General features: G+C 44.9%; 1 protein-coding gene across 5 annotated transcripts in view; it reads left to right on the top strand.

Moving 5' to 3' along the window:
• The window catches only part of TMEM131L (transmembrane 131 like), a 175811-nt gene that overhangs the window by 111982 nt on the left and 50458 nt on the right, over positions 1–13371 (top strand). For all 5 annotated transcript variants that reach the window (XM_070770100.1, XM_070770099.1, XM_070770102.1 and 2 more), the window contains exons 8-12: positions 8274–8351; positions 8548–8701; positions 9948–10006; positions 10330–10438; positions 12790–12880. In XM_070770100.1, the coding sequence (XP_070626201.1) occupies positions 8274–8351; positions 8548–8701; positions 9948–10006; positions 10330–10438; positions 12790–12880 (491 nt within the window). The remainder of the gene's footprint in view (positions 1–8273; positions 8352–8547; positions 8702–9947; positions 10007–10329; positions 10439–12789; positions 12881–13371) is intronic.

Below are 13371 nucleotides of genomic sequence, written 5' to 3'. Positions count from 1 at the left end.
TCGGAAGTGGCAGTTGGCATTTAGACGGTTGTCAGCTGTGGGGCCAGTGAGTTAGAGAGGAATTCTTGAGTCTGCGGACCAACCGCATGAAAGTAAACAGACCCTTTCACAGTTCTGACTCCTGGCCTGAAGATAATGCATAAGAAGGAACAGAATTTGGAGCAGCCTGTCCATACTGCCTGCCTGGTGTTGGACTCAGCGCAGCTCCCTTCGTGTTCTGGAAGCTCTCTCTATCTTGACGAGAGCCCTGACTCTGGGATACCTTTTTGTTTTGTTTCCCCCGCCTTTTTTCCTGTGGTAACCCCCGATTTGCTTACCATTTTAGCCGTTTTTAAGTGTACACTTCAGTGGCGTGAATTACACTCACATTGCTGTGTGGCTACCACCCCCATCCACCCCCAGAACTTCTTTGTCCACCCAGACTGAAACCCTGCCCCCGTTAAGCAGCGATTCCTCCTTAGTCCCTTGTAAACCTTATTCTACTTTCTGTCCCGAATTTGACTGTCCTGTGTTCCCGCATATGTGGACTCGTACAGCATTTGTCCTTCCGGGATTTCCGTGGAGGTCAGTGGTTGAACTCTGCACTCCATTGCATGGGGGTACAGGTTCGATCCCTGGTCAGGCAGCTGTGATCCTTAATGTTGTGTGGTGCAGCACCCCCAAAAAAGGATTTTAAATTGTAATAAAATATACATAATCTAAGCTAAGCTAAGTCACTTCAGTCGTGTCCGACTCTGTGCGACCCCATAGACGGCAGCCCACCAGGCTCCCCCGTCCCTGGGATTCTCCAGGCAAGATCACTGGAGTGGGTTACCATTTCCTTCTCCAATAAGAGTTGTTTTAAAGGTTTGTCCATTTGTGACTGGCCTTTTTCATTTAGCACAGGTGTCTTCAAGGGTTAGCCATGTGGTAGCAGGTGTCAGAATTCCCTCCCCTGTTGACTGAATAATACTCCCTTCTGTGTATATCCCGTGTTCAGCTGTCTGTGGGTTTTGGGCTGTCTCCATCTGGCTACTGTGGATAATGCTGCTGTGAGTCTAGGTGTAGAAATACCTGCTGGAGCGCCTGCCGTCACTTCCGGGCGTGCACCCAGGAGCAGATCCCCTGGACCATGCTGAGGTTCCGCGTTTACTTTTTTGAGGAACCACCATGCTGTCTCCCACGGAGACGCCCTTTCTTTCACAGCCCCCTCTGTGCCGTGCCTACTTGGGTCAGAGCCGTGTGGTGTTGCTCCTGCACTCGTGCAGGGCCGGGGCCCCCGCTCAAGGACGGGCCAGGCCTTCAGGGCTCCCTTACCTTTGCCTAAGGCCCGGCATCAGCCAGTTGTATAAAATAGCTGCTTGCCGTCGGGTTGAGCCGCCGTGACCCACTGCGGTGGAAGCCCACTGAGGCCCTGAAGCTGCCAGCCCGGCTGTGGTAGCTCAAGCCAGCTGCCGGCTGTAGAGGCTAGGAACGTTGCACAGGGCAGGCCGCTGCCACTTGGTCCCACTGGACATCTTCGTAGTCAGTGTTAGCTTGCTCTCCACACTGCGTTTAGTCTTTCATGATTCCTGGCACATTTCAGGGGTTGGGGGAGGGGGAGGTGGAGTACAGTGGATGACTTCTCTCTCTTTTCTTGAGCTCTGAACCAATTATGAGGTAAGACAAGAAGAATTTGGAGCGTTTAAGGGGAAAAAAAAGTCCCTTGGAAACCAAAGGTTTGGGGGAGAGGAGTTTCTTTTCTAACAACTTAAAAAAAAAAATCATTTATTTGGCTTCACTGGGTCTTGGTTGCAGCTGACAGGCTTAGATGCCCTGAGGCTTGTGGGATCGAACACGCGTCCCCTGCGTTGCAAGATGGGTTCTTAACCGCTGGACCACCAGGGAAGTCCCCCCTTCTAACAACTTGGATGTGGAGAAAATACTTTCTAGAAGCATTTAAGTTACTTGTGGGATTTCATTAATGGAATGCATTAATTGTGAATAAACAAGCAAATGCTCCCTTTGAGGGTCTGTTTGGTGTGCTGTGATTGGCATGTGTCTCATTTAACGCTGCTGACACGTCCATGAGCCCATTACCTCTGCTTTATGCAAGAGAAAGCTGAGTCCTGGAAAAGGCTCGTAGAGAACATCCCCAAGGTTTCATGTCTGGGGTTTCATCCTGAATCTGTGTTGACTGCAAAGTCACTTGGCCGCACTGCCTTTTCTAAAACGATGTGGGTAAGGGAAAATATGTACGTGTGCTGAACTCTTTTCCCTTAAAATAAATAAATAAACTCATTTCAGCCAGTTCTTAGGATTTTACAGATACTTTAGTGAGTGGGCCTGGCAACATAAGTAAATTCTGTTTCAGTGGTTACATATGTGAAAACCAGGTTAGTGGTAGTGGTGAGGGCTGGTTAATATCAGGGTAAGTTAACCCTCAGCACCTGTTGGTGAGTCAGCTGAGCCTGTCTGCTGCATAGGAGACGCTAACTTAGGACTGCGGTTAAAGAGTGTGAGCGCTGTGTAGAAGGGACCAGGAAAGTACTCATTTTATACAAAATCATTTCCTGTATGGAATGTGTTTCACGTAGCACCATGTGGGTGGGCCACTGGCTGGAATGATCGGTCACATGACTTACGTGGGCTCTGTGTTCCAAAGGCACATGTGGGCAGAAGAGATTTACCTGGATAAGACCTCTAGGGTTTAGCATTCAGAATTGTGAAAGGGGGACTTCCCTGGTCGTCCAGTGGCTAAAGCTCCGGGCCCTCAGTGCAGGGCACCCAGGTTTGATCCCCGATCAGGGAGCTAGATCCCACACGCCGCAACTCAGCGTTCATGCACTGCAAATGAAGATCCTGCATGGTGCCACTGAGACGGGCACAACCACACAAGTAAACGTGTTTAAAGAGAGTCAGCACGTGTGAGAAAAACCGTGAAAGGGAATCTACTAAGTAATTGGGTAATCTAAGTAATTCTTTCATATTTCATGCATTATATTCTTTAAATGAGAAGTTTTCATGTGTGATCATTAATGGAAACATCATAATTTCAAGTCTCTTGTTCATTCTGAGTTAATGCATTATAGACTCTTCTATACTTTTGTCAGGATATGGTTTGTTCTTGTCAATGAAAATCATCTCAAATGACTTAGAACTTTCAGCCCATCATTTTCTTTCTTGTTTGATTGCACACAGCCCCCCAGAATCACCCTGTGCCCCTGCCTGGTACACAAAGACCAGTTTTTTAAGCAAGTAGAGGGAGGTAATTTTTTTCTCTTTTATCTCATTACCTAAGTTTAGACTACTTCTCCACAAAACCTTAGAAATACATGCCATACAAAAGGCATCTTAACAGGGCTGTTTTCTTGACAGTTACATTCTCTGTTGGTATAGTTTTCTAAGACATGTTTTCATGTTGAAGAATTTTTAGGCTTGCAAGTACCTGAGAAATAAACATGACCTGTTCAGATTTACGTGGAAAAAATACTGATGACTTAATAAAAGAACTGCTTTTATTTTCTCCCCTGTTTTTCCACTAGCTAACCTTTGGGGACCTTTGATAAGTCATTTAAGCCCTGCAGACTGCATCTTTTCCCACCATACACTTATGTGAAAACTGCTGAGGAGTTATTGTTTCTTTCAGCTGTCAAATTTATGAACTAATTTGTTAAAATAATGTGGGAGGTTTCAAAAGAAAAGTAGGCTTTTGTTTTTCTTTTATAACCTGCCCAGGCACACTTGTGCCTAAGCGGTCCAAACAAATGTGCTCAGCTGGGGTTCTTTCAGAGGGAATTTATTATCCCAGTGTGCCAGTGGCTGCCCCACGTGGCGCGTGTTTTGGTTGTACTTTCCCTTTTTAAGTCAAGAGTGCAGTACTTTTGTTCTTTTGGGAAAGAGACGTGAACGTTTAAATTTCTCTTTGAGAAAAGTCTGCATCTTCAAGGGCAGTTTGGAGGTGCTGGCACTCCCCCTTGTGGGGTTCTGAAATATGTTGTGCAGCAAATAAAACGACATAATTTATTTTGTTGTTTCCAACTGATAGAAGAATCTTATTTAACATGGTAAATTATAAATTCATTCATCCAAAAATTTACCAAGAATGACAAAATAGTGGGCTCTAAAATCACATCAAATCACTGTGTAGGTAGGATTTTTAATCATGTTCAAAGTCATAATTTTGGACTTTTAACTTTATTTCAACCTGTGAAGAAATATTTTAGGCAAGAAAATTGCCTTGTCAGATTAAGACCTATAGTTAAAATGTTGTAGGTTAATTAAACAAAACCCAACCTAGTCGTAAATGTGTTGATATGGGTTTCTCTTTAAACTTTTTTTGGGGAAAGTTTCAGATCAGAAGCACATGCCAAATATCAGGTTCCGATGCACACTTCTATTTTAGAGCCATTGTTTATCTTTAGTTTCTTGCCCCTAGCAGGCTTGCACCTTTCAAGTGAGCATTTGTGACACTTCTCTTCCAACATCAGCTGTCTACTGTGTGCTGATTAAGTGGTAGACACTATGGTAAAAGCATCAGACAGGGTGCTTACGGTCTGCTGGGGAAGGCAGACCTTGAACAGGTTGCTATAGCGTCATGACCTATGGCCTGAGTGTGAGTGCTGGCGTTTACCCCCGTGGTGCTGTCAAGGACCACCTCCCTAAGAGTAGTGTTTCTGCTGGGACATGAAGGATGAATCAGATTCAGTTAGGTGGAGCGGAGGATGGATTGGGAATGAGAGTTCAAGGCAGAGAAACAGCATGTTCAGAGGTTGACGGCAAAATGGAGCAGAAGGTAGATGAAGCTGAAGCATAAGCACGGAGGTAGAGAAGAGGCAGGTGCCCGGGTTTTTGGTGCAGTAAAGGACGTGGGGCTTTGGCTGAGCAGGCAGTCTTGGCTGGGTTCTGAGCAGGTAGTGATGTGACTTGGTTTGTGTGTTAGTAAACTCATTCCTGATGCATTGTGGACAGTGCAGAGGAGAGAACAGGTAGACACGCGGAGACGGGGAGGGAGTTGCTGTGCCAGCCTGCTGCCCCCTCCTTCCTCCCACCAGGGCAGAGGTCCGTCAGCTTTTTCTGTAAATGCCCAGAGAGGCGTTCGTTTTGGGTTTGTAGGCTGTTGACTCTACTGTGCCGTCTTTGCCTGAAGGCAGCCATAGGCAGTTTGCGAAAGAGACAGCATGGCCATGTTCCAACAGGACTTTATCTGCACACAGGCTGGCTTTGGCCCATGAGCACAGTGTGCTGACCTTATCCTTAGGGTGTTTGTTAGGAATGAAGGGAAGTGAACACATCCAGGGGCTGCAGAAGACGGCCGCTCAGTACGCCTGGGTCTGGGTTGTTGGGGGAGGCTGAGTGAGAAGGCACGGGGAGGTTGCTTTCCAGGTTTCTGGCTTAAACAGTGCTATGAGGAGTGGCGTGCAGACGCGGCCCCCGGCAGGGGCTGTGTGTGAGGGTGCAGGGGGCACCCAGACACTGGCTGCACTGTGTGTGAGCAGGGACGCCTGCACCAATGAGATAGCGTGGGTGGCTTCGGCGTGTCAGGCGAGAGGGCAGGGTCACCCCTCTTGTCGGGCGAGAGAGCAGGGGACAGACGGAGTCTGCAGTGACTGTAACATCTGTGCCAGAGGCAGCAGAGCCAGCGGACACGCCAAAGAGGACGAGAGACACCAGGAGACGGCCAAGTGGGGAGCAGGGTCAGGCAGAAGAGGGGTTTCTATTGGGTTGGGATACACGGGGTCACTTGTAGCTCGACTAACAGTTTCAAGGAGTAGGTGGGCTTTCTTTGTTTATGTTTTTGATGTGAGACTTGGCTCACAGAATTAAAAATCTAGCTCTTCCTTGAGATTTGAGGTTCAGTTTACAAATGATATTACTGTTTAAATCTAACTGATATGAGCAGTTACTTTTTAAAAATTAATTTATTTTAATCGGAGGCTAATTACTTTACAACATTGTGGTGGTTTTCGCCGTACACTGACATGAATCAGCCACAGGTGCACATGTGTCCCCCATCCTGAACCCCCTCCCACCTCCCTCCCCACCCCATTCCTCTGGGTTGTCCCAGAGCACCGGCTTTGAGTGCCGAGTTTCATGCATGGAACTTGCACTGGTCATCTGTTTCCCATACGGTAATATACATGTTTCAGTGCTATTCTCTCAGATCATCCCACCCTCACCTTCTCCCACATAGTCCAAAAGTCTGTTCTTTACATCTGTGTCTCTTTTGTTGTCTTGCATATAGGGTCATTGTTACCATCTTTCTAAATTCCATATATATGTGTTAACATACTGTATTGGTGTTTCTCTTGAGCAATTACTTTTTAAAAGAGCCTTGGCTAAACGTTTGGTCCGATTTACAACCTTGGTTAAGTGAAAGTGAAAGCCGCTCAGTCATGTCCGAGTCTTTGCCACCCTGTGGACTACAGTGGACCCCATAGATACAGTCCATGGAATTCTCCAGGCCAGAATACTGGAGTGGGTAGCCTTTCCCTTCTCCAGGGGATCTTCCCAACCCAGGGATCGAACCCAGGTCTTCTGCATTGCAGGTGGATTCTTTACCAGCTGAGCCACAAGGGAAGCCCAGCTTGGTTAAACCCCTTAACTATTTTTACCACACTTTAAAGTGTAATATGCCATGGTCCCTCAGTGTCTGCAGCGGGTGGGATCCAGGAGCCCCCCAGGGACCACACTCCCAAGAATGCTGATGTTCCTTCCAGTCTGCTTCCACGGAACTGAGGATCAGCTAGCTATGTTTTATTCTTGTTTTGTACATTAATTGCTGAATGACAGTTGAGGTAGTTAAAGATGTATTTTTATATAATATACTTAGATATTCTTATAAATCTAACAAATTAAACATAATTGTGGTGATTCTGCTTAAAATGAAATCCTCCTGGAGTGAATTGACATGTACCCACAGGTGAGTCAGCCAAGGATGTAGGGAATACCTTCATGCCTTGCTGAGATTTTCTCGTGTTCTGACTGAGACTGCCAAGCCACGTGCCACCTTTATAATTACTATGCCAGACGTGTCAGACTCAAGAAAAGAGGGAGTCCTTGAGATGGACGTGCTGCACTGCCTGACGTTGCTGTGTGCTCGCTGTTGCTTCCCCCTCCCTCCCACCCAGATGGCCACGTGCCTGGATTGACTTTGCATTTCCTCGGTATCATCCCATGTGTTAAGATCTTTGAACTTTATGACATTCTGCAGTCTTTTCATATACTTTTGTTTCTTCCATCCACCTCTCTTCCACCTCTTAAAAATTATAGCCAGTTGAATGGTGGACCTTCTCCTATGGTTTTGTCGCAGCATCTAAGTTCACTCTACTGATGAGAGCCAGGCATCAGAACCATTAATTGGCTCTGCAGATGGTGACTGCAGCCATGAAATTAAAAGACGCTTGCCCCTTGAAAGAAAAGCTATGACCAACCTAGACAGCATATTAAAAAGCAGAGACATTACTTTACCAACAAAGGTCTGTCTAGTCAAAGCTGTGTTTTTCCCAATAGTATGGATGTGAGAGTTGGACTATAAAGAAAGCTGAGCACCAAAGAATTGATGCTTTTGAACTGTGGTGTTGGAGAAGACTCTTGAGAGTCTCTTGGACTGCAAGGAGATCCAGCCAGTCAATCCTAAAAGAAATCAGTCCTGCGTGTACATTGGAAGGACTGATGCTGAAGCTCCAATACTTTGGCCACCTGATGCGAAGAACTGACTCATTTGAAAAGACTGTGATGCTGGGAAAGACTGAAGGTGGGAGGAGAAGGGGACAACAGAAGATGAGATGATTGGATGGCATCACCGACTTGATGGACATGAGTTTGAGTAGGCTCTGGGAGTTGGTGATGGACAGGGAAGCCTGGCATGCTGCAGTCCATGGGGTCGCAAAGAGTCGGACACGACTAAGCGACTGAGCTGAGTGAACCTACTTTCAAATAAGGGCAGGCTCCTGTGTTGGAGCAGAATGTTCAAAAAATATAAGAAATGCCAAGCGACAGTGTTCCTGTGTATATTTAGAACATATTTATCTGCTTATTGCCATAACAGGAATTTTCGTGTTGCCCATGGGAGAGCTTGTGATTTCCATTAGATGTAAGCTCAGTGACAGAAGAGATTTTTCTGTTTTATTCACTATTGTATTCCCAGCAAATAGAATTTTGCCTAACATTTAGCAGAGGCTCAAATACATGTTGAATGAATAAAATGAATGAAGAAATCTAATTTCTGATTAAGTGATAGATTATTTACTATTGATAGTAGATTGAGACTTTTGCTTCCTTGTAATTTCTTTCTCTCCTTTTTCTTCTTTTAGGCGGAAACCACTAATTCTAGCCTCTTGCAGGTGCAACTGGAATGCAGTTTACATAATAAAGTGTGTCAGCGACTAAAGGTAAAATTAAAAATTTAGTGTTTTCTTCCTGCCTGCCTTCCTGCCTCTTTGTTTAGAAATAAAAAATAAAACAGCATGTTTATTTGCAGAATTGCATATGCTTTTCCCCTAAGTGCTTTTCACCCCTAAAATTTGAAATAAAAAAATTCAGTTGATTTTTCGAGTTTTTCCTTTTTTTCCATCCCTCCGATCTCAGAGTTGTTATGTGGAATCGGATGACGTTTTACGGCTACAGATGAGCATAATTGTAACAATGGAAAACACCTCAAAAGAATTTGAAGAAAACACACAAGATTTGTTAGATCATCTCTCTATTATTTATGTAGCTACAGATAAATCTGAGAGCTCAGGTATGGCAGACTCTTTAAACTTTTCTGGTAAAATATATTTTGGTTCACCTGCATCATCTTTCTGTATCATTTACTTAGAGATCGCAGATTGCATTGTTGCAATCCCAGACAAAGAGATTTTGCTTTCATTATTAATACACTGCAGTAGTAACTAGTTTTCCATCTGCATCTGCTCGTAAGCATGTATTATTTTAAAGTAAATTAAGTGGCACCAGCAAACCATTCTGTGTTTTCCCGAGGAATAATTTTCTTGACATTTTGAAGATGGTGAACAAATTAAATGGGCACTACAGTCTAATATAAATATTTACACAGTATTTTAAGTCTTGTGTCTTGGTTCTGTTTTATGATTTGCAGAAGCTCAATTGACCAAGTCATGGTGCTTGTATTTTTCATGGTTGATGGTGTGTTCCTGGTATGGCTGGATCCTGGATGCCTGACAACTTAGAGTAGTGTGAATTTCAGTGTTCCTGTCTTTGAATTTTACCTTTGAAATTGTGCGTCCTACTTGCCAAGAATAACCTTGTTTATCAGTTTAAGTTTCTGAGAGATTTTGTAGAGGACATAGGATCCATGAATTTTACCATGTCAGCTTTGCCATTGGTTATCAATACTGTTCTGGTACCGAAATACAGTTTTACATTGGCCGTCTTAATTGTTGGTCAAACATGGTTTACTTTCCCGTCCTCAGAATCGATTACATATGTCATGGGTCAGCAGGAGAGCTTTCTTGTCCTGGGGTTCTGAGTTTCTGTCGGTTCCCAGGATGGCCAGGTGGGCATCAGTGTAGGGAAGACTCCTACAGCGTGGGCAGCGTTTCTGTTGGTGAAGATTAAAGGGAAGCCTGCATCCTGAGATCCAGGGTTTTATTTTTTCCGAGTGTGGTTGTCCAGTAAGGAAGTGAGGGGCTGTCTGGTCAGTAGGAGACCTCAGCTTTATTGGAAGCAGTCCAGTTGGTTAGTTTCATCTAGGGAGCAGGAGTGTGACCCTACACTCAGACTTTTTCTCCTAGTACTTCATCATTAGAGAGTCAGTGTTGACAGGTCAGTCTTTTTGCCAGAGTCCTTTGTCTTGTGACTTCAAAGAATACCCACCAGAAAACAGCTCCTCATTTCAATTTTAGTGTTGGAAGATGAATTGCATTTTTTAATAGAAATGCGTTCTGTGATGCTTTAACTTCAGTATGAAAATGTGAGAATGAGATGGCCCTTTATTTTAATCTCATTACTTTGATTCTTTTGAACAGACGATTCAGCAGTGAATATGTATATATTACATTCAGGAAACAGCCTTATATGGATACAGGTAATTTTAAATACTTGTGTAAAGTATAGTTTAAACTTACAAGTGTATATTTAATTACAGAACATGAGGATTTTTGAGAGAACACTTGTCTCTGTTATCTTTTGCTTCCATTGAAACGCATTTTCCCTTGCTCGAGCCCATATTTGGGTGAAGGTTGTCAGCACCCCTTCGTGCTATTACAGAATAGCACGTGTCATTACCCTTCTACTGAACAGTTGCTCTCTGTGCCAGTCTGAGCTTCTCAGCCGTTTTGACAGGGTTGATTCAACCTGGATCAGCCTCCACCCCGCTAAGAGCAGTATTGCGGATTGTTTTTTTTACAGGATGTACGTCATTTCTCCCAGAGAGATGTCCTGTCTCTGCAGTTTGAACCGGTACTCCTACCTACTTCCACAACGAACTTTACAAAAATTGCTTCTTTTACTTGCAAAGGTACAGATTTTTAAAATGCTGGAGACTGTCTTTGTTTTCGTCATTTAGTCGTTATGACACTAGTTCTTTCTGTGATGACTCAGCTACAGCCTAGGCAAGGCTTTTGAAGCCAGTGGGCTTCATTTCAGTTCCACAGCCTTGACAGTTCTGAGAGGTAACCTGATGGAAGAAGTAGTGGTGTGCCGCTTCTGTGACGCCACGTGAGCAGGATTTTGAGTTTATAGGTCGAAACTCAGTTGGTGGTTTCAAAGGCCAGGTTGTACGTGTGTGACGGACGTACTGCTTTTACAGGTAGGGTTGTGCATCCCCAGGTTGGTTTCTTTGTGTAGAATGCAATGCAGGATATCTAGTGAGTGTCAACCCAGTCCTCTCCTCAGTCTTATTTATAGTTCAGAAGGTTTCTACAAAGGAATGAAATGCATTTTAAATATATGAAAACAAGACCCGACTCACTTATATTGAAAGAAATGTTAATTTAAAGCAGTAAGTGAGATATAACTCGGGACTTAGGTCTGTGAAGATTAAAAAGATTGTTAGTATTCTGTGTTAGTAATGCCTAGAAAGAAAACAACACTGATTTTTTGGACATAAATATAAATTGATGCATGCTATTTAGGAGGGAAAATTGGCAATTTCTCTGAAAACTTAAGATGTGCATATATGCTCTCTGATCCTGAATTCTACTTCTCCGAGCTTATCCTGGGAGTGTATCTTTATGAGAGATACACTTGTATATATTCAGAATTGTAATAACAAAAATATGCATTGTTTGTGGCAACAGAACAGGAGATTGGTTAAATTGTAATTCATCTGCATGGGGGTGGGGCCTAGGCCTTTTTAGGTATAAGAGTCATAAACAGGTGTGCAGTGTCGGCAGGGTGGTTCTCTAAGGGTCCCTGTGGGTTTGCATGTGTTAGAGCACTGGAGAGATGCTCTGTAGTCTGCATTGTCGGCAGGGTGGTTCTCTAAGGGTCCCTGTGTGTTTGCATATGTTAGAGCACTGGAAGGATGCTCAGGAGTCTGCAGTGTCGGCAGGGTGGTTCTCTAAGGGTCCCTGTGTGTTTGCATATGTTAGAGCACTGGAAGGATGCTCGGGAGTCTGCAGTGTCGGCAGGGTGGTTCTCTAAGGGTCCCTGTGTGTTTGCATGTGTTAGAGCACTGGAAGGATGCTCAGGAGTCTGCAGTGTCGGCAGGGTGGTTCTCTAAGGGTCCCTGTGTGTTTGCTTGTGTTAGAGCACTGGAAGGATGCTCAGGAGTCTGCAGTGTCGGCAGGGTGGTTCTCTAAGGGTCCCTGTGTGTTTGCATATGTTAGAGCACTGGAAGGATGCTCGGGAGTCTGCAGTGTCGGCAGGGTGGTTCTCTAAGGGTCCCTGTGTGTTTGCATGTGTTAGAGCACTGGAAGGATGCTCAGGAGTCTGCAGTGTCGGCAGGGTGGTTCTCTAAGGGTCCCTGTGTGTTGCATGTGTTAGAGCACTGGAAGGATGCTCGGGAGTCTGCTGCCAGTTGTTTCTCTCGTCTAGGGAAAGGTAGATGTTTATTTTCACATCTTTTTGTTAGTGTTTGAATTTTAGGAGGGGAACATATATTAACATACAGCTAAAAAAAAAGTCAGGTATTAGTATCAGAGTTAAGAATTTAGTCCCAGTGTGATGGTGTCCTGACCTGGCTCAAGGAACACATACGAGTGATTGATGATTCAACAGTGTTTTGGCAGCGAGGTCCCACTTTGGCTGTGAGGCTCCTCTGTGATCTTGGGTTCACCTGTTCATTTCTGGCTTACACCTCCACAAGCATCTCTTCACCCACCCTAGTGGGCTTGACTGTTCACTTTTGTCGTCTCTGCAGACCCAAGGACTTACCTATTAGTTCAGTTCAGTCACTCAGTTGTGTCCGACTCTTTGCGACCCCATGGACTGCAGCATGCCAGGCCTCCCTGTCCATCACCAACTCCTGGAGTTTACTCAGACTCATGTCCATTGAGTCAGTGATGCCATCCAGCCAGCTCATCCTCTGTTGTCCCCTTCTCCTCCTGCCTTCAATTTTGCCTCTTAAGATCTTTACAAAAGGAGAGCCACAAAGCGTTGACTCTCTTCTCCTCCAAAAGAAGAAATGAGAGGTTGGTTTAGCAAAGAGCTGGGTAGTACCATGTTCTGGGTAACTGACAACCAGCCAGTAAGGAGGAAAGATAGTGTTCAAGAAAGGATTTTACCATTTATATCTCATGCGCGATTATAATGGAGACAAAAATGTGAAGTAATTAAAATGTTATAAATAAAACAGTTATTTTCATTTGGGCAAACGAAAGAAAAGATACTGATTCTTCACATTTATTTCCTTCTGCCTCCCAACAGCTCCATCCTGTGAGAGTGGGGCGAGAGAAGACGGCAAGAAAAAAGATACCCCGACACTAAAAGCATGCCTCTCCTCCCCTGTGGTTCAAGGGTGGGTTTCACTCCTCTTTCCCTGAAATTGTTCGGTTCCCCACCCCGCCGTAGCCCGGAGGTGATTTAACAAGCAAGTGATAACGTGTATGATTCTCTCTCTGGACTTGCCTTCCAGAGTTAGCAATGCTAGCAGGCTGTGCAAGGGTGATTTGCAGGATGGGAAAGGGGAAGCTGAATGATGGAGGTGGTGGATGGGATCCGGGCCGGGCAGCTGTGTGTGGAAGGAGGAAAGCATATTCCCGCCACATTTCTGAGTTACATTCGGGGCCTGGTTTCTGCCTTGGCCTCTGTGAGCTGTCTTGGTGCTGGCCACACTGCACCCTTGCGCCTCCGGATGCTCCGCTTGTGGGCAGGAAGGCTGAAGAAGGTGCTCACATTCATTCTGTGATGCTTTTATGCAACGATGGTATTTTTTTTTAGGCTAGGTTAGGGTTATGTGTGACTGCTGTGTTGCGGTTAGAGGCTCATTCTCGCCCTTACGGTTGTCTG

The sequence above is a fragment of the Bos indicus genome, chromosome 17 (assembly GCF_029378745.1).
Source record: "Bos indicus isolate NIAB-ARS_2022 breed Sahiwal x Tharparkar chromosome 17, NIAB-ARS_B.indTharparkar_mat_pri_1.0, whole genome shotgun sequence".
Taxonomy (NCBI): Eukaryota; Metazoa; Chordata; class Mammalia; order Artiodactyla; family Bovidae; genus Bos; species Bos indicus.
This window is presented reverse-complemented; position numbering and strand designations above follow the sequence as displayed.